General features: G+C 41.8%; 1 protein-coding gene across 4 annotated transcripts in view; it reads left to right on the top strand.

Annotated features, from left to right (window-relative positions):
- DENND2B (DENN domain containing 2B) overlaps window positions 1–21,220 on the top strand; it is a 175,616-nt gene that overhangs the window by 103,169 nt on the left and 51,227 nt on the right. For 3 of the 4 annotated variants that reach the window (XM_068194159.1, XM_068194157.1, XM_068194158.1), the window contains 3 exons: window positions 4,537–5,751; window positions 9,509–9,645; window positions 19,572–19,720. In XM_068194159.1, coding sequence (XP_068050260.1) covers window positions 4,537–5,751; window positions 9,509–9,645; window positions 19,572–19,720 — 1,501 coding nt within the window. Of the gene's footprint in view, window positions 1–4,536; window positions 5,752–9,508; window positions 9,646–15,716; window positions 16,031–19,571; window positions 19,721–21,220 lie in introns of those variants that run through there. The other variant, XM_068194160.1, reaches the window with a different exon arrangement.

The following is a 21,220-nucleotide window of genomic DNA, read 5'->3' as shown; positions in this document are numbered from 1 at the left end:
AAGAAGAGCAGATGGGATTTGCAAAACTGAAAAATTGCTGAGTGGCTTCTTCCAGTTTGCCTTTCCTCAGGACAGGATGATCTGTGGGGTCACTTCTGACAATTCAGGAAAGCTAAAACAGTGCTGTAGAGTCTGAGCTGCTTAGCTCAGAGGTCAGAACAGGGCAGTGAGAGTTGGGAGTCCTGTAACTCTTTTAAGGCTAGTCACTTAAGCACCCTCCAGTCACTGTTAAAGCCTGAAATGCAACCTAAGATTTTTCTTAGTGTATATAAAGTGTATATATTGGATAAAGTGTATACTGGATCTTGGATGCAAATGCCTAAATAAATGCACATTCTGATAATCCACCCATACTGTGATTTCCAAGACACAACCCCAGCTCTTGAGCTACCCTTCTGGCTGTCTCCCATTGTTAAAAGTTACTCATGAAGTTGTGGGAATTTTCTGCACCCATTTCTTTTTCCTGGAGTTGATGTTTGGCAATGGAAGCAGGAAGGAGCTGTGCTTCTGCTCAACTGTATCAAAAGGCCAAGCCCTCTAGTTTTAAATACTAATTTTGTTTTGCTCACTTTCAGAGTGGTTTCCAGGAATTAAATTTTTCCTCTTCTACAAACAGACAAATGCTAGCATCTACATTCTGCAGGAAGAAGATTGGTGTCTTGTCCAAAATTGAAGACTTTTTGACTTTTGTGTCAGATAGAGGGTAAGAACTCAGGCACTTTTGGCACCAAGAATGAGCCCTTCTCCACCCCCATAGATTTTTCATACAAGTCAGCATTGCTAAAAGGCAGGAACTAATTTTTTTCATCTTTTGCCTTGTGACAACTAGGTTACAAATTATCTTAAAGCAAGCGTGTCTGTTCTCGGTGCAGCTGAGATGCAGCTCCACTGTTATCCACATGTGGTCACATGACCTGGTGAAAGGAGATGCCTTTACTAGAGAAAACAATAGAATATATGAATATTTGAGAGCAGCCTTCAAGAATGACAGTTTTTGTACATTACAAGTTTTTTTTCTATGTTTGGGCGACAAAAAGAGAAACTGAAGAGATGAGGCTGAATCAGAACGTGAAGATCAGTTGTATCTACAGTCCAAAATCCTACAGAGCTTGACTGATATCATCAGTTTCCCCCTACTGTGGGTAACTGCTGATTTCTCAAGGAACAAATCACAACAGCAAAGCTGAGCATGGTCTAGAGACCTGGAAAACACCTCTTGGATTCTGTCTGCTCTCCTTGGTGAGCAGTGATAAGTCCCAGCAGAAAGATGCTTCCAGGATCTGTCACATGTTTAGAGGACAGCATGGGCTGCTTGCCAGCCTTTGAGACTGCAATGCACACCTGACTTGCCAGGGGTTTGGGCACTGCACACCTAGGGCTGCGTGTTGGAAGAATGCCCTCAGGGAATCAGAGCAACTTATAATGGTGTCTTTTGTGAAATGCTGATATCCTCAAAGAAATAATCTTTGCCCAGAACAAAGGTGTTGGCCTATAGAACTTGCTAAGAATGCTAAACTTGGTTCCATGATCTCTATTTATGCTGTTTATAGATGATATTTGGAAAGTTTATGTAATGGTATGCATTGTATGCTGCTGCACCATATCATTCTGTGTGTAGAAAACTGCAATTAAAAGCATTTTCCTTTACAATCTTTTTGTGGAAGGTTGCAAGTTTCCTAATTATTCATCTTTGTCCAGTAATACTGGTTTTAAAGTCTGTGGAGCTATTGTGCCTTCAAGAGAACATTCTTCTAGTGGAAGTAAGTTTCTCGGGGAAGAACCATTTTATTATCTACTGATCAGCTTTGGACATGGTTTTTTTTTTTTTTCTTTCATTCTGTTACTTACCAGCATCCTTTAGAGAATGCATGCCGAAACCTTTGGGCCAAAGCTCTGTTCCTCTTTGTTGTTGAATAAGTCCTATAGATTCTCTCTGAATTACTGAAATTTAGAGTGTAATGCAGTGTAAAACAGAATCTATTTCTTAACTGAGGTAACCCAAGTCTTTGAGGGAAAACTCCTGCAGAAGGCATGTGGCTCTGCAGCCCTGGTCTAGCACAGTGGAAGTTATTGGGAGTTTTGTAACTGAATTTGGGGGTTTCAAGATGAAGCCTTAATTGCAGTTACCTTACTAGGAACCTGAGGTTTAAAAGAATGGCTCATATCTCTTAAGAAGAAATGTTTTGCAACTTCTTCAGGTTATGTAAACCATAATTATCCCCTTTTCCTCTTTCCCTGTTGAATCACCAAACCTTCTCCTGACAGTGGAAATAGCTGAAAAGATATTTCTTAGATGGTAAGATAGACTATGCCTATGGTATTTTCTGTGCAGTGTGTCAAAGGCAGAGAGAGGTGTCTATGACTGTCTGCTTGTCAGCACGTTCTTCACCTCTGCTGTCCCATTTTACTGGCCTCACCCCTGTCATTTTATATTTTATTCTTGCTAAGTAAGTACATTCTAGTAAGTGCACTGGTGATTGGCCAGCACTGAACCCACCACATATAACCAGTGCAGATCAGAGTCTAATAAGTAAGTTGTACATGCTAAAGCATTCCACAGGTCCTCTTCTGTCCCTGTTCTGTAGCTGAATCCTGACAGTGGATTTAGCCAATGTGCAGCTTCTGAGGCTGTAGTGAAGCTTTGCAGTCTTTTGACATAAAATACTGGAAAATACATTCCACTGGATGATGCCTGTTTCCTTGAGAGAAATGTCAGTGTAGCTCTGGGATGGGTCTGCACGACATGAAAGAATTAGGAGAACATAATTTCAAATCTAAGTTAAGGCAGTGTTACAAATTATATAGAATTTGGCTTTGTTTTATCAACCTGAAGAAACTGAGATGAGACAGGCTGAAATAATGAAGGATCAGGGTGCCCCACTAAACGTGAGGAGACTGATTTAGCTTTCATCTTCAGGCACTATAAGGTTATGTTGGCCAAGGTAATTCCAGGTAATCCACTACAAACTGAGCAAAAACAGCCAGCCAAAACCACTCATCATCTGTCACATGCTTTTGATCTTCTCAGATCTCTTAAGACACCTGTCTGTAGCTGTATAGAATGGCAGGAAATTCAACTTCTAGGATGCAAAGAGCATATTCTGGCATGCATCCTTTCTTGTCCTGCTTTAGGCACTTGTTGTAGGAGTGTTTGCCATCATCTTTGACATGAGATCTCTTTTCCTACAGGCATGTTTATCTTCAAAACACTAAAGAAATAAGTCACCAAGCAGTGTAACTTCTGTGACAAATAGGCTTTCTTGTTCTCTCTGAAAAAGAGATCAGCTCCCTTTTGTGACGATTATTGTATTTTTCTGACTTTTTTTTTTGTGATATTTTTGAGCTTTGGTTGTGAAGTATCTGCTGTAAGAAACTGAGATGAAATCTGATAATCTGGTTTGGGGCTGCATTTGAAGGAAAACAAAATATTTCCTGTGTTAAATTTTTCAGAAATCACTCCAGTGCTTTGGATTTTTTTAGATTAATACACAGAAATTGGCACTTCTGTTGTAGGTATTGGCTGGTTGTTGGGAAGAAAATAATATAGCACCAGAAACCTTCTGAATTTCTTCTCCCTTTGCTATAGTGCAGACATTTACTCCCCTGGTTTCTTTTGGGCAAGCAGTTCTTTCATTTGGATCTTACCTATGTACGGGACAGTTGATAAAAAACAGTTTGTTTTCCACAGTCTTCACACAGCATAAACTTAATAGCATATGTAAGGCATTACTTATGGGTCTTTCCTCTTTCTCCTGTACTGTCTGAAACAGTAAGGAGTTAATGTTCAAGGAGTTGTGATTATTTCTGCTATGATTTGTATGTATGGATTTTGGTAGGGCAGCAAACCCCCTTTTTTGACACAATTTTGGCTAAATTTCCTTACTGCTGGCTCATCACTGATGACCCAAATGATTAATGTGTTATGTAATTTCCTTATGTCTTTATGTTCTTAAAAGTCCTTGCAACAATGTACAAAACCCCAGTAACAATAGCTGATTTTGCAAACCATGGCTAGAATTTGTTCCAAGGGTTTTTTCCAGAGTAACACTGAGATCCTTCTATGTTGTTTATATTCTTCAACACATAGTGTGAGCAGATCAATGTGCCTTCTCAGTGTGTAATATTCTTTTGATAAGAAATTACTTCTGTTTGATAAGGGGAATTTAATCTGTTGGCCACTGCACCAGATCAAAGACGAACCAGGTCTACTCATTTGCAGGTGGTAGATGCTTTCAAGGCAGAGGTTTGCTGTGAGAATCTCAGAATATGAGAATCATTTAGTTCAGGAAACTTGGAAAAGCTAAGGCTTAAACAGAGGTGAGAAAACTTGTTTTGGATGTGCTAAGTGTCCTGCTCATGGCCATCACCAGTTAAAGGCTGCCATCTCTTACCTCAACTCTGTGGCTGAATGGTCATTGGTGTCTCAATGATGCTTTGGGGTGGTCTTGCAGTGTGGAGACCTGCAGCCAGAAGAAAGTTGGCAAATAACTCTAGTTTCCCCAGGGCCTTGATTTTTTCCTTTCTTTCTGTTTCCAGGTGCCAGTCAGCCACTCCGCCTCCCCTTCTGTCCCCTCAAAGAAGCCCTGCCTACCCCCTCAGTGGCAGTGAGGACTCTTCCCACTCTACTGGGCTTTCCAAAGTCTCTAGTTCCAGGCTGTGCCTCAAGGACTGGAACAGCCGCACGTCTATGCTGCGCAGCACCTCCATGAGCCAGTCGGACAGCGACTCCCCGACCCGGCCCCTCAAAGCCATCAGTGTGGGTACTCTGGATAAAAGGCTGTCTGTGTTCAAGACTGACCAAAAGGAGAGTCCAAATGAGGGTCGAGATGGGGAAGCAGTAGGGACCCATCCACTCACCGGCAGCACTCTGTCCTTGAGCACTGCCACCAAATTTAGGACCCTCTCCATCAGCAGGGTGAGTGTCTGCTCACAGGTGCTGGACATCAGGCAGAAGATCACAGAATGGGAATACCGCCGGGAGCTGTCCCCCAGGACCAGCATGTGTGTGGACAAGAGAGATGCTGGGGAGAGGTCGGGCAGTGAGGGCTGCCCCAGTGTGCTGACCTCTCCCTGCAGCAACAAGACATTTGATTTCAAAGGGCTTAGAAGAATGAGCCGAACATTTTCCGAGTGCTCTTACCCGGAAACAGAGGAGGAGGAACTGCTGGACAGGGATTCCTGCCGCTGGTTTGAAAAGAGACCAGGCAGGAGCGAACCTCCTTCTGCCACTTTCCTTAAGGGCCATGTGAGGAAAGAGTCCTCTGCTGTGCTCAACAGAATCCAGAAGATCGAGCAGGCACTGAAGGAGCAGTCGGGCAGAGGCCTCCCCCAGTTACCAAGTAGCTGCTACAGTGTTGACAAAGGGAGGAAAAAGTCTGGGACTCTGACTGCTGTGGAGGGACTGAGTGAAACCCTGAGTGATAGCAAAGGCGGGGGTGTTATTTTGGGGAGTGAACTAGAAACATCTCCTGAGGCTGAGAAAAGCAGTAAAACAAAACAGGGATTTACTGAGAACTCGGTTGGCCACAAAGTGCTCCTGGAAAGTGCACCTAATAGTGCCGTGAATCCTGTCCCCAAGCCCAAGCGCACCTTTGAGTATGAGGCAGACAAATCCCACAAAAGCAAACCCAGCAATGGCCTACCTCCATCTCCCACGCCCACTGCTCCTCCTCCCCTTCCATCCACTCCTGCGCCCCCTGTGACCAGAAGGCAGAAGAAAGAGTCACGCTTTCACAGAAAATCCCAGAATAGGTAAACGTCAAGGAAGTGCGCTCGATTCTCCAAATGAATAAATAATTGCGCTATATTTTTGCAGTAGCAATATTTTAACTTCTCCCTCTAATGCAATGCTTTTGATGTAAGAAAATCTAGGAATTGCATGCAAGAGAAGTGTTTTTTTTCTGTTGGTCTGCACTCATGGAATGCACTGGTACAATACCTTTGAATGCCTTCAGTTTTTTTTTTAGGAGTTCTAAAATCTGCATCCCTCAATCCCCAAAAAAAGGTCTAGGTTAGGTGTGCTAGAAGTTATGTCATTCATTCTGGCACAAATGCCCTTGTTTGTGATTTTTAATGGACCATAATTTCATTTTTGCCCAGTAGTGGGACCATAGCTGGTCCCTCACAGTCTTTTCTTCCTGTAAAATGTACCTGCAGAGGTTTTCTATTTCCAAAGTTCATTACTGTAGCAGTTGTGTCAGTTTTATGCAATGTAGATGATTTTATTTAATTCAGTACTTAGGAATATTGTCCTAAATTATTGTCAACAGCTGTAGAGGATTAATACTGAGAAAACTGTTTTATCACAGGAAGTCTCCTGTGTCTTCCTGAGTTAATGATGGGGAGAGTGTACAACTACATTTCCCCAGCAATTTGTGGAGCTTGGCTTGTTTTCATCACGTGATTTGTCTTGAGTTTTAGACATGGTAAAACTCATTCTGCTCATTGCTTGGAGAATTGTAGGCACAGTAGTTGCTAAGCATTCAAATTGCAACATTTTTAACGAGTTCACCTGTCTGTGCATGCATATGATACATGCCCTCCCTTGATATTTAGCGATGAGATTTGTAAGGAATTGTTAAACAGCATCTCACATGCACACTATCCCTTCAGATTCTGCTGCTTGATGTTGGCTCAATTATCAACAGTTTTTCAGCACAACCTTACCTGAATTATACTGGGATAGGAAGAGAAGAGGAGCCTTCAGGTTCTGTCCTTTTCTGTCAGGAGACACCTGCTTCTGAAAGATCAATTAGCTCTGCTGAGGCAGATTGTTTCTTCCAGAAAGGCGTGGGGGGATGTGGAAAATCAAGCTCTGATCAGCAGTGCTTATCTTTTAGTCCTGGCAATAACCTCAGAGGAAGTAAATCTAGCTTTTAAGGAAAATTTGTGAAGTAAAACTGCCCTCAGTTTGTTCAGCACAGCATTTGCAATGTACAGAAGACAAACAATGATTTTTTAATGTTCTGGTGTAAATGATAGCCTTTATTAGAAAATGGGCAAGTAATCTAAAAGAACCACAGTATTGTATCACAGTGAGTTTTTGAGATGAAGTTTTGAAGCTCCTTTCCAGAAGAGGTATAATCCTGCTTGCACTTCCTTTTCTGCAGATTCAGTCTCCTGTTGGAGCAGAGTTAGACAACAGCACAGTTCAGCAAAGGAGCTTCAGTCCTGGGTTAGGGCTAGGGGAAGCAAGCCTTCTAAAAAGCATTATTTATTAATTTAAGATGTAGATTATAAGTTGTAGGATTAACAGGGTTGTCATGTGTATCTAATAATTCTTGCAGATCAGTTTGACATTTTACTGGCTAGGTATCCATTCATTTGCAACATCTTTACCCACTGTACTTTAGTGATTTCTCTGGACACATCTCTTGTTAATCATTTTATAAGTAAGTTCAAATCAGCCTCCCAAAAATCTCAGGTTTGCTGGCTGACTTCAATGCAGAGTGTAAATACTTTCTAAAAATCTTAATTTTCTTGTCTTTGCTACTGTTCTTCCTTCAGTTACAGAAAAGATTTACAAAGCACTGAAGACCATACAATCATTTAAGAATGACAGTATTTGGTTGATAGTAATTACTGAAATCTCAGTACCCAAACTGTTGTTTTTTTTTGAGAACAGACAAAATTGATTGTGCCTGCAGCTTGTAGCTGTGTGTTTCAGACTGAACATACATGTGGTTTGCACTCCCTGCAATGTCATGAGACCAGACTGAGGGCATTTATTTTCCCAATACTTTGGATGAAAGGACTGATTTTATTTTTGGTGACTAATTCAACACTCTAGTAATAGGGAGGAAGTCTCTCATGTTTGCCTGCTAGCAGAAAGCCAGGCTGGATCTGGAGAACCTGATGCCAAGAGTAGCTTTAATGTTTCAGATGGGTGTGAGCTGGGTGTTCCCCCACAGCTGGAAATCCTCTGGCACACACACAGTGCAGCAGAGGACTGTCACTGGATAGACTTGGGACACATGGACCATAGCTGAGTGTTGGTCCACAAAGCCATTCCTGTCATCCTACACAGTGTCACCACATCATAGTGGTGCCTTGAAATCTATAGGAGCTGGGTATTTAACTACTTTAGAAAGTCTCATTTCATACACAGCTGTGCCTTCAGTGTGTCAGCATCTTTTGCACTGAGTAGCCGTGGAGGAGCAGGTGTCTGGATCTGACATGCAGAGAGTTTCTGCTATGATCCTGATGTAAATAACTTGGATCTGGATATTCTGAAGATTAGGGAAAGGAGAGAGAGGAGGCTCTTAAGCCTGATGCCAGCCCCAAGCCTTCTCCAGCAGAAAAACAGGAAATGCTCTTCTCAAATGCAGTGTTCCATGCCATAGTCACTGTGTTACCTGTAGGGATGCTTGAGCCAATTCACAGGCTAAAGTGTTTCTGTCACTGCCACATGGACATGCTGTAACATATGCTGCACTCCAGCTGGGAAGAGGAAAGACAAGGGGGGTTGATGGAAGGATGGTTTATTGTTAATCTAGGCTGGGGCTCAGTGAGTGGAGTATGGGCACCAGCACAGTCCACACAAGCCTTGCAGCACCACAGGATTATTTATGCTCTGACCTGAGCCTGTTTTTCTCACTGTTTCATCCTCAGCAGTAAATCAATCCAATGAATGCCAGCCCCTGTACTACTGCCACTGCAAATCATGGGTCTCCCACCTTCATTGTAGTTACTGCCCCAGAGAACAAGGCCTGGGTGAGCTGGAGAGTGGGAAGAACTTAGGAGAAAAGCCCAAGAACTCTCTAGAACTGCTCAGCAGCACTGGGGCAGGTGTGGGTGGGAGGTGGTGAATCACCCTGGGTGGGAGACTAATTGTGTGGGTTCATCTGACCCAGCTGGTCCTCGTTGTCCTGCCAGAAAGGCCAAACCATCAGCCCAAGCTGCTCATGCACCCCAGAGAGCACCAATTTCCTCAGTGCTCTCTCCTTTGCTGCCAGTGCTTGGCGTGGGGTATGCAAGGGATATGGGTGACTGGCACATGGATCTCCCTTTAGCATTTAGGCACTGAGCTCTGCAGAGGAACATATCCAAAGGTTCAAGACATGTGACTGCTGTCAAACTAAGGGCTACATCTCCCAGAGCAACCAGTGCAGGAATGCTTCTCAGAGACTGTGCCTTTCTTTAGGACAGAGTGTCACGTGCTTCTGGGGCCTCTGGAAAGAGCAAAGTAACTTCTAATCTGAGGACTGTGCTGCTAACTTTTTCTGTAAACTTGGAAAAATAGAATGTATTTGCTTGGTATTTTCTTCCTGTCTGCATAATGGGGATAACAATACTTCCAACTCCATAAAATTGTCAGAGATGGCTCTCCTAGAGACTGCTGTGAGCACAGGACTTAGTGTCTGCTAAAAGCTAGTCCTTAAAGCATGAGGTGAGTTTTTTTTTTAATAATGGTTCATTTAATACATGCTTCTTAACATGCAAACACTCATCTAAAATGTTTCAATAAATTTGCATTCTTGTTACTAATTATTATTATTTTAAACTTTAGAAAATCCTTTGAGTTTGAGGATGCCTTAAGCCTGCAATCCCTGTACCCTCCCTCCCCGAATGAAAATGGAACTGAGAGCCAGCATAAATTTGGATCAAAGAGCACTTTAGAAGAAAATGCCTATGAAGACGTTGTAGGTAAGAAGCTGCTGCAGAACATGGGCTCACAGCAGGATGTTGAGTGGCTGTGGGCAGGCCACTGTAGTCCTGAACACGTGCCCTGTGCAGGAATGTTCAGTGCTGTCAGTAGAGAGGGATTAAATGGATGCTAAATGGGTTTGATCCTTCAGTGCAAATGTAGATCTCAGGCTGCAAGCAGGAAGTCTTGATTCTTTCAGACTTCACTGAGTAGTATTGGAAACAGACTGGTCAACTTTTTGCCAATGCTTTTCAATAACCAAATTGTTCATTTTATCGAGGCCTTGGCTTGAAGCCTTGAGTGGTGTAAAAATGTAAAGAACAGGACTTGAGAGTGTTTACAGAACTATCCAACAGCAAGATTAACCTCAGAGACCTTGTGTGGTCAGCTGAACTTTTCAGGATTGTTTTTAACTCTTTCAGTGTTAAAATATTACAACAGATACAAAGGGGACTTCATTTTACTTTGGACAATGAATCTTTACATAATGAAAGCTGGAGGGCTACCAAGACAGTCTGGGACCCCAGAGCACACATCCTCTGAAGAGACACTGACAAGCTGGCCCTGTTTAGTTTGGTAAAAAGGCACTCTAATAGTGCTTACAAATGTTTGAGAGGCAAACAAAGACAGTAGGACAAAACTATTCTTGGTCCTATCAGTTGATATAGCAAAGAACAATGACCACAAATTGGAGCCTGTGACTCTTTGTCAGACCCAAATTCTGTCTCTGGCTTGTCAGTCTCAGTGAAAACAGGAATTTACTCTTTCCATTTACTTCCTCTATGCCATTAAAAAATGCTTTCAGAACAGAAGCTTTCAGCTTCTGCTCAGTGGCTGTTAGTTAAAATGAAAACTTTGTAGATACTGAAAATTCGTTTTCTGTGTAGAGCATCCTTACATGATCATCATCCCTTTCTATGACAGACCACCATGCTCTTCACATTTGAAAATGTATTGTATGTTAGTTACAGTGCTCATCTTTGCTCAGGACTTGTTAATGTGGCACCATATTTTAGGTGGTAATGATTCTTTTCCTTGTATGGTTTGTGGTTTGTTAAATATCAAAATAAAATGTGCAGGACTGGTAAGAAGCTTTCTTCAAATGAGAAGAAATCTTGGGTTCAGTAAAATAAAATCATAATGGGCTTTTCCAACCCATGGGTACTATAAACCAGCTCCTGCAAGTCTATAATTTGGGTATTTGGGCAGGGGAGTGGGAAGAGAATGCAAAATTTCATATCTGTGGACAAACACAGGACTTTGTTGTTTTGTACTGCTTTTTAACAACCTCTTTCCAAGCACTTGATTCAATACAGCAGTGCGGGGGGAATACCAAATCAGTATAATTCTTATAAACTGTCAGGCATGATTAAAGACAAGCCAAAGTGGTTTGATCTCCAGCTTTAAAGAAACTATCATAGCTTTGTGTATCACATCTGCATAATTTATACCAGTGGTGCTAGGCCCCAGTCTCCAAGTAGCACTTTTATGTTCATGCAAACCAGGTGTCTGCAAGAGTGAGTTTATTTTATAGATCTACATCTGCTTCAAAGCTATAAAGGGCTCCGTCACTGTGCTTTGAGTTTTCTTTGCAAACAGTTCCCCTAGAGGTGCTGGTGGGTCTTTCTTTCCTGTACCTTATTGAATCTCTTTGTCTCCCTAAAATTTGTAGGCAGTTAAACATTGTTGCTGTAGTAATAATCTTGTGTCATGTCCCCCCATCCCTTAGAATTAATATTTGTAATGTAAGGAAGTGTTAAAATACAAGAAAAGAAAGCTGTGAATCCTGATCAATGCTCTAAGCAGTCTAGTGTGAGACAGAAACATAAAAAATTTGGGTTGGAAGGGACTGTGGAGTCAGCTGGTTCAGCCTCTGCTCAAGCAGGGTTAATTTCAACTTGAGATGAGGTTGATTAGGGCTTCATCTGGTTGAGTTTTCAAAACACCATGGGAGGATGGCTTCCCTGCCTCCCTGTGAAGCCTTCTCCATTGCTTAGCCTCCATTGTGAAGAATGTTTTCTTGATGGCACAGTGAACAAATTTTTCTTTCCATCCAGTCTGAATTCTCCTTTTTGCTATTTGTGACTGTTGTCCTTCATCCTTTTACCTCCAGAAAGTGCCTGGTGCTGCCTTTTCCATTTGCCTTTCTGGGCAGTGGCAGACAGCAGCTGGGTTATCCCCCAGCCTTTCCCAGGCTAAACAGATTCTAAGCATGCAAGTGCTAGGTCTGGAGTTATTGGTTTTTTGTTTTTTTTTCTTGAGTCATACCCCACATGGCCTCTTCTTGTGGGGCATATGCACACAAAAGCTTTGTCTTCCTTCTGGTGCCTTTGCACTGCTTCTTCTTTAATAAGCAGGGCAGCAATGAACTGCTGTGTTTAGTTTATCTTATTTTGAGAGCTGGCTTTCTAAAGAAATTGTAAGTTTCAAGGTATATTGAAATTGAAAAGGATTGTGCTTTGAAATCCAGTGGCATAATGAACCAGATACTTTGTTCAATTTTGTAATATTTCTGTAGACTTTAATAGATGAAATACCTGCATGGTGAGCTTAGGACGGGTATTGGATTGGAACATAATGATCCATTCTGCATCAATCAAGCAGCCATTGTATAAAGGGGTGCACATTCCTAATATAAATCAGAGCTGTAGTCCATGTGCAAGGAACCATGTGGACTTCATTAATCTTCTGTACTAGCACTCCCAAAAATGTGGCAGTCATAGTAAACTTAACATTGTTTTGCTTCTTGTGGTTTTGAATGAGCCTTTAATCAGACCAAAATTGATGTGGCTTTCTGAATCCGGTTGGGGAAACCATGCTTGGCTTTGTGTGAATTCAAGAAACTATCATAGTATTAAGAGAGGGCTGAGATTTTTGCTTCTGCTGTGTTTGTGCACAACAGTATTTCCTGTCATATGGACCATATGGTTCCAGTTTTCCAGTCTGCTCCCCTAAGTGCAGCTGAGATGTTGGAATACTGTTATTTAAGGTCTTGTGTCTCTGAAGCATTGTTGACCTGACATCTAGGACAAAGCACTTGTTATCATCATCAAAAAAAGTTGAATAAATAAAGTGAAGGTCAAGGGCATAGTATTAAGTTTGAATTGAGAAAATCTAGTAAAACTAGGTGAAAGAAATAGCCCTATATTTAGAAATTAAATGTAGTGGAAGAAACCTCTGACAAGACAAGGCTTCTTACCCTGTAACTTCCCTGAGTGCTGCACACAGCAGAACAGGTGGAGATTTCCTTTGAGACGACATTGCAGATGTGCAGGAAACCCATTGCTCAACTGGGCTCTGTGTGTTGCCTCCTAGACTGAGAATGCTTAACTGAACATTGCATGACTTCATGTCTGCTTTGGCAGCTGGAGCTGAAGCAGTCTAGACAGTAAGGCAATGCCTCAAAGACATTGCAATGGAATCTCTAAACCAGGGTGAATTTCTAAATGGGATCTTGCTGGTGGGTTCCCATTGGGAGTGTCCTGCAATTCACTGTCCCAGGGGCAGCTGGCCCTCTTGGGGAGGATTTCTTATGCACCCTTCTGCTCTCTGGGCCTGTTCAGTGTCATGTTTAGAAGATTTGGAGCCCTTTCAGTAGCTGGACACTTCTATTGACAGATATTTTTTGCACCTTAAAAGGACAACTTAATCACTGCTTCCTGTAGGGGCATATAATATAACTGAATCTTGTTACAGCTGACACCAAAGGTGACCGATAAATGAAACAGTGGAGTCATATACAATTGCTTGGCTCTTTTTCTCTGTCAGTTTGAGATAACATGGCTTCAGTTTGGGATAATCAGCTTCTTGTTTACCTCTGCATTAAAACAGGACAAGTCACACTCCCTTTATCCCTGCTGGTAAGGCAACTGATCTTTCCTAAACCAATCAGTTGGTTTGATTTCTTGTGTGAATTTGACACAGTGCATGTCATGTAACAAAATGGGATGATTTAGCTGTTCTACTGAACCGTTCGCTGCGTGTAATCAGAGCTGCAGCAACTATGACTGAGGTCAAGCTGGAAAATGTTCCAGCTTGACATTGCTTTCAAATTAGAACATTTGGAAAGTTCTTCCAGTAAATGTGGGAAAAGGTTAGAAAAGAGAGCAAGCTGATCTTTCGAGTAAAATCCCACCCTCACATGCCACATTATTGCCTGTCATGCATTTGTAGCACATTTTAGTCTGTCATAATATCATCCCATGACAAATCAGGGAGAATCTGGAATTGCTGGGCTGCTGTGAAGCTTAAGCAAACTTGGACAGATTCTAACTCTGCCAGCAGTGCTGTGCTAGCTGCTTCTCTGAAGACATTTTGGGTTTTCAGTCAGACACCAGCAGGTCTCTGGAGCTAGAATTGATGCATAATGATGGTACAGGGAGTGATCATAAAATAATATATTCCTGTCTTATTCTGCACCCACAGTCTGCCTGTGACAGCCTAAAGAGAAGGTGAGATTTCGGAAAGTGTAATACTCTCAAGTTTAATAATAGACACTGTAAGGTACTGGCAGCCAGAGCACTTTAAATCAAACAGTGTTCATATGGGCCTGTCAAAGAAAGGCCAAATACTTCAGCTGATCCTGTTGACAATCAGCCTGCTACATTGTTGTTAGATTTGGATAAATGGATTTCAGTTATTTTTAATAATCATCTCATGCCCTACTTAGATGTCAGTTTTTCTATGTGGAGTCTGTCTCATCACTGTACCATCCACTACAGCTTCTTGTGACAGTCTCTGTCAACTTTACTGCCTGGCTTCCTAGTCAATGCTGCAGGTTAGTAAAACAGAAAAAAAAAAAAAAAAAAAAAACAACCAAAAAACTATGAGACTGCTCTCCCAGATCCTCTCTTAAATTCAGAGACTGTGTTGAAGGCAGCAGGGTGACACCCCTGAAGTACAGGCAGTTCAGGCAAGCTGCTGCTGTATTGTGCTAACAGATGCTTATCAGACATTTTCATGCACATGATTTTGGACTAAGCAGTAAACAGGTGATTTCTCAGGGTGAAATTTCTTGCTCATTTATCAGCCATGTTAATTCTTTTCCCTTATGCTTCATTATGATTGCACTCTCAGCAGTCCTTGCAGAGATAGCAGGGAGCTGGAAGCATCTGTAGTGTTTCTTCTGGTTATTGCAAGGGCTGGAGTAGTTCAGAAAGCACAGGTTGCTGCCTACAAACTCCATGGAGCAGGGCTCAAAAGGCTGATTGCATTTTGGACTTACCACTCTGCTTGGTGTAGATGCTCTACTGCTTTTCTGAGCTCGTGGTACCGAGTGATAAACTGGGTGACAGGACTATAAGCAAGTAATGGTCTGTAACTTCGTGCTACTCAGCAATAGCTTTTCAAAGCAGCTATTAATGTGTGCTAGCTGTAATTTGAGATTCAAATAGTTTCTGCAGATTCCTGGGGTAAATTCCCCAGCTGAGATGCACAGTTGCAGCATCTCTGACATTGAAAAAGCTCATCTATGTACCTAAGAGCTAAGTTTGCATACTTTATGGGAGTGTGGAGATTTACTGGTTTTCATCCATTTGATCTGAATGTGCTCATAACCATCCCAATGGCCCAGTTGTTCTCCAGCACTGGTGGCATGGATTTGTGCTGGTGTAATTTTATGACTGAAATGAGTGAGCAGTGCCCGTGCATCTCATTTGTGAGGTGATAACTGTGCTGGCCATACAACTCAGGCCCCTGGGCTTTCAGAGCAACCAGCAGGAAAGACAGCAGGCTCTTAGCTTGGGCATCACCCTGTGGATTCAGCATCTCCTCTGTGAGTGTTGGTTCCCAGTTTAGGCACCCAGCTTCAAACAAATCTAGGAGTCCTTTCCTTTACTCTATACCTGCTGTTCCATTCTTCTCTCTTCCTGGCAGTGCAAAAGGCTGGAATTACAACCAGCACTCTGTGAATCACTTAATTCCTTTGATAATTGTTTCTCCCATCTAGAAAGAAATTATGCATTTCCTGGCTTTCTGCTATTTATAGAGAAGTGTCTGCCTGCTTCATTTTTTTTCCCCTCAGCCTTACTTTTCACTCCTGTCTCAGCATGAGACAGGCTTGCTGAGTCTGCCTCTGCTTCCCATTTGGCGCATGTGAGAGGCTGAGCAGAGAAACACTGTGTGCTGCTTCAGGATTCAGTGGGGCTGACTCGCACAGCATCACAGAGTGAGGAACTGCAGCCCCTGAAGGAAACTTATCCATGCTTAAGCTCAAGGCACTGCATTCCTCAGGACTTTTCTAAATATCCGTGGTTATTTCATCTTTGTTGTTGTTGTTGTTGTTTCTCTTTTCTTTCCTTGATGGACCATTCATTACGTTGTCTGTGAGATCTTCTGAAGATAAATGTAATGTAGATAAATGCCCTGTGTTAACTCAGCACTTTGGTATGTAGAATTCAAGAAAATGGGAAACATGGAAAAAATTCTAATAGAGGGAACTGATCTGGGAGTAGGGATGGTGATTAGAGACAGTGTTTGCAAAGACTTAATGTTTGTGATCATTTGCATTCTGGGGTATGATTCAGCTTTCTTTGAAGTCAGTGATAATCTGCTGTTGTCTTGTGTGGCTGTTGGATCAGCCTCATTAAGACAAGCCTGGCCTCTATACTGCATAATGTTTCTCCTTTTGGCTTCCAATAGAGACATCCATATGGAATGAACAAGGATGTTTCCTTGCTCTTTCAATGTAAATATGTTTTCCTTTTGCAGCAAAACCAAGCACTGCAGCTTGCAAACATTCCTTGCATGAGACTGGAGAAGTGGTGCTGCTGAGGAGAAAGCTGTAAACCTCTGAGCCAGCCAGTGACTTAGAAACTTTTCTCCTTTTTTTGCTGCAGCACAGCAGCAGCAGCCACCACTACAGGTCTCCCCAAGACCTCATTCCTATGTGGGACATGCTCCTGCTGGTGACCACCACTTCCCAGATGTTTCTCCCGTGGAAGGGAGTCACTGTGCAGTCAGATGCTGTTAAATGCTGCTTTAAGGCAGTTCAGAGTATTTTTCAGCTTTTTTAGTTTACTTGACACCTTTGACTCCTTGTCATTTGTACAGAAACCAGTCTGGCCTGCCTCTTTTTGCATATCTGGTCTTTTTGTGTGTCTCCCAGGTACAGCAGATACTAAGAAACAGTGGTTGAAAATTGCTGAGGAGATAGTTTATTTGTCTCTTCTAGTTCACAACTTGAGCCAAATACTTAATTCAAAACTCATGTCAGCAAAACAAGTTGTTTTCTGATGGATCAGACAATTTCATTATCAGAGATCTGGTGTAGAAGGAGGTTCTTAAAAAAAAAGTGGGGAGGTATATTTGATCTCAAGGCATTAGGTCAAAGTGAAAAAAAAAAAAAAACCCAAACTCCAAAATAATTTGTTTTTTTAAGCAAATGAAAGAAAGATTAGACACAAGTGTTCTTGAACAGCAAACCAATCATCTGCAGAAGCTCTCACAGCTCTAGGGGAAAGGGTTAAATGCCTGTGGTGTCTCTTCTAACCTTCACATTACACTGAAGAGGAATTTGGCCCAAGCTCTCTTTAGGTAGAGACTCTGATTTGGAAAAAAAAAGCCGCTGCTCATGGTTCCTTGCTCCTCCCTCTTCTCTTATCCAAGACTTCTCTGGGCCCATTTCTATACTTAATATGTCAGGTCAACATTATTTATTTTGTGTTTGACTGGTTCAAGCAATTCTGTTTTACATTCTATTTTGGACAGAGAATACCCTAACATTTATAAATGCTTTACATTGTAAAAAGGGTTTTTTCACTGATGGGCTTGTTTTTTCCTGGGAGTTTGGATACTCTGTAGACCAATACAGTAACAATTGTTTTCACAAGGAAGTGTGTGTTTGAGCTGTGTCTCATGTAGCTGGGTATTTTGAAATCTATTAATCCATTCCAAAATGCTTGCTTGACCTATACTTGACTTGGACTTACAAGAAATTTTATGATGCTACTAGAGCCCAATCAGATGTAAGTAACAGCATTTTGCAAATTTTACTCTTTTTCATTGCTATAATTTCTAGAGCTGTAGAGTCTACAAGTAACAAAATCGGGGTGTGATATCTATTTTTCCTCCCACAGGAAATATCAACCACTTCTATAGTCCTCCATAGCATTACTTTTTTTTACGAATCTTTGCTTAAGATTTATCCTGTTCATTGCATTAATCAAAAGGGTTTTTTTTTTTCATCTACCTCACACACCTGAGGGTGTTCTTTCCATGTGGCATGAGCATTGGCCAAAATGATAGTACAGCCTCTGGAATCAGATTCCTTCTGGATGAAATAATAAGCTGTGAGTGCCAAGTCAAACATTCTTTAAGAGCAGCAGTGATTCAGGCTACTAACTAGAACAAAGCTAAAGCATTCACTCTTGTGCTTATGTTTGACTAGAAATCTTACTATGATGCACTACCAAAGCAAAACTGTATTTTCATTTTTATTGTGAATATGCGAACTTGCTCAGCAAAAGTTCTTGTGGCTGTAAGTGATGAACCAAGCAGTCTCACACTTCCAGGCTCAACAATCAAGTAGAAAGCACAAACTGCTTTTGTTTTCTTTTGTACAATAAGGAAATTTATTCTGCCTAGAACAACATAGCTGGTAGTTAGACTGTGTTAACTCAGGCCTTGCTCTCACTGAAAACACCTATGCCCCAGCTGTCATCTCCTTCAACATGTGTATATTTTCTGCAACAGTGGGAATAATGCACCATGATGAAGTGTTCTGTCCTCAGTTCTGAATTGAATTTCTTATACTAAATAGTTTGTATTGCAATACATATATTGTACTAAACCCATGGGTTTTAAAGTCATCCTTAGGTATAAAGCCAAAAGCAAGTTGGTTTGAAAGCTTTTAACTTCCTGCTTGTTTCTGTAAATTCAAGTCTTGAATATGAGTAGATCAATATTTTTTGGAAATGATTTTCTGTTCAAGACAGTTGGAAAACTGGAATGACTGTGTTTGAAAAACCTGACATTCTAAATCAGTTGCTGATTTTTCAACTGTCTGAAAAAATGCATACAAAATGTCAATTTTATTGATGACGTTCATCTTCATGTTACTTTGTTTAGTCAGAGGTCTGCTAAGTTCAGGAGTTTTGAGAAGATGGTGGGTATTGGATTTCAGTTAAATATGGACTATAATTTCTTTTCTGGTTTTCAAATGGTAAAAATTCAAAAGGATGGAGTCTGCTTTTTAATGTATTTTTCATTTAAGTAATATTTAGTGTTTAATTGGTTAAGCCTCTATATATTACTATCAGGATAAGTTTCCTTCTGGGAGACAGGAATTTCATATAACTTGAGATGAATAGCTGCCTAATTTGAAGACAAGATATATTTTAAAGAACACTTTGAGGATGCAGGATGACTGGGACAGAAATTCTTCTCTTTTTGCCTTTTCAATCTTGTCTCTTGGCACTGCTGAGATGGAGTGTTTATTCTTTCTGTCATCTCTCCGGAGAAGAGAAAAAACGAAGGTTGCATCAAATAAGAATTGTCTTATTGTGTGTAAGGATGGTGTGTTGAGCACAGTTACTTATTGGTCTTCATTTCACCCCGTGAGTGGCTGTTACAGATTTACAAAATCTACTGATACACTTTAAAGAAGTGAAGTGCCTTAGCTTTTATATATCAATTTTTCCACAGCTGCGGATGCTCAGAAGCACGTCTTGTGAAATCTTCACATTTTAGTAAAAAAAAAAATGGGGGGAACAGTAAAAAAAAATCGAAAGAAACTTGTCGACCTCATAGTCAAGTTCTTCTCCAAATACTTCCAGCTGCAGCTAGAGGGATGAGTCATGCTGAAAGCTGAGAAGCTTTTCTAAAAGCCTTTCACTTTGTTCACGCGATTTTTAATTTATTTTTTCCTAATTTTACATTCCTGTCTGTTTTTCTTTCCTTAAAAAAAAACCCAAACCCAAACGTGCAGGCGAGTCACCCAAGGAAAACCCGTACGAGGATGTGGAGCTGAAAGGCCGTCACGGGGGGCGAAAATCCCATCCGCTATCCGAGAACTCCCTAGATTCCCTGCACAGGATGTGGACTCCGCAGAACAGGAAACACACAACACCTCCGCAGGTAAAGGCAGCGGGCTGCCTGTGCTGGAAGCGGGCTGCCTGTGCTGGAAGTGGGCTGGTTCTCCGGCACGGCCCGGCAGCAAGAGCGGGGTGCGGGCAGCTCCAGGGGCTCAGCCCTCGGGCCGCGCTGGGAGCGCTCCGGCAGCTGCGGCTCCGCGCCCCTGAGCGCTTTGTGCTGGCCCTGGCCTCGCAGTCCCCGGCAGAATACTTCCTCTGCTTGTTTTTGAGTTGAGTCTGCACCTAAATTAGGTCCTTGTATGCCGCACCTCTTAGGGAATTGCCTCTGCTGCCGGGTAGGGACAGGAGGGGAGAAAGTCAGCTGCTGGTTTTGTCCCTGTGTTGTTATACAAGGGCCTCGCGTGGCTGTGCTCATGGGGAGTTTGTACTGTGGCATGTTTATTGTAAGAATGCCAGGTAAAAGCCCTGGCTAAATACATGAATAATAAAATAGTCAGAAAAACCTGAGTGTCTGCAGTTAACAAGTCTGTATAAATTGTTTTTATAGAGTAAAAAGAAAGATGAGGAACTCGGCAGACTTTCCTTTTTGTGGTGAATTTAACAAAGTAAGCCTGTCTTTTTGTGAACACCATGAAATACCAGGTTGCTTTGTTGTTTATGGGATCACTATGTTCATAAGGAAAAATCAAAATCTCAACACATACTTAATTTTGAGATTCAAAGCACCCTGTAAAGGAACTTCACTGTGCACTGAATTAGCAGAAAATTCGCAGTTGAACAAAAAGTTACAACAATTTACATTTTTGTCCTGTAAAGAGACCTGGAAAGAAAATGGAACACATTTTCTTTCACTTGCTTCGTGTGCATGCAAACATCACAATCCAAAAGAAGCATCACCAGGATTCTTATTGTGCTCCTAGCACATCCCCTGTAAACCAGGAGTGACTTCAGCAAAGCTGCTGGAAAAGCAGTAAGTGGAAAGTAGTCATCAGAGAGTGAAAGGAGAAAGAGGCACTGCAGTCATGAAGATAATAGGGAAATGTCCCTCATAGAGGGATATGGTGCATAACAACTATTTCTGGCTGTGTGTGTGTTTACAGAAGTTGTGTAGCATCCAGAGGATCCCTGAGGGTGTGTCATTATGCTGGGAACCATACAGAGCCATAGGAACGCACTGGCCAGTGTTCTCTTTAACCGAGGGTTACCAAAGAATTTATAGATTTAAGTGCCTTCTGTAAAGTTGTTCAGTAAAGAAGAGCTCTCTGGTACTCTTTGCAACAGGGCTGGCTTTGTTCTGGTAGCTTCTTTTTGAAATGCTGCTGGGAGTGCCCTGACAGGAGTCAGTCCTGTCATAACTGCACTGTCATTGTGCTGATATTTAAAATGAAGAGACACTAAGTGCGAGTCAGCTTTGGGCCTGGGTAATTCTCCAATGACCAGAAATAGAAAAGTCTGAATTTCCTGAAGAATGGTAGCTTTGACAATGGTTTATCACCCCAGTTTTTCCATCATAGCAACAAAGCTGGGTTAGCAACATGACTTT

The sequence above is a fragment of the Anomalospiza imberbis genome, chromosome 6, assembly GCF_031753505.1.
Source record: "Anomalospiza imberbis isolate Cuckoo-Finch-1a 21T00152 chromosome 6, ASM3175350v1, whole genome shotgun sequence".
In the NCBI taxonomy this organism is placed as follows: domain Eukaryota; kingdom Metazoa; phylum Chordata; class Aves; order Passeriformes; family Viduidae; genus Anomalospiza; species Anomalospiza imberbis.
The sequence above is the reverse complement of the archived record's forward strand: the minus strand, read 5'-3'. Positions and strand labels throughout refer to the sequence as shown.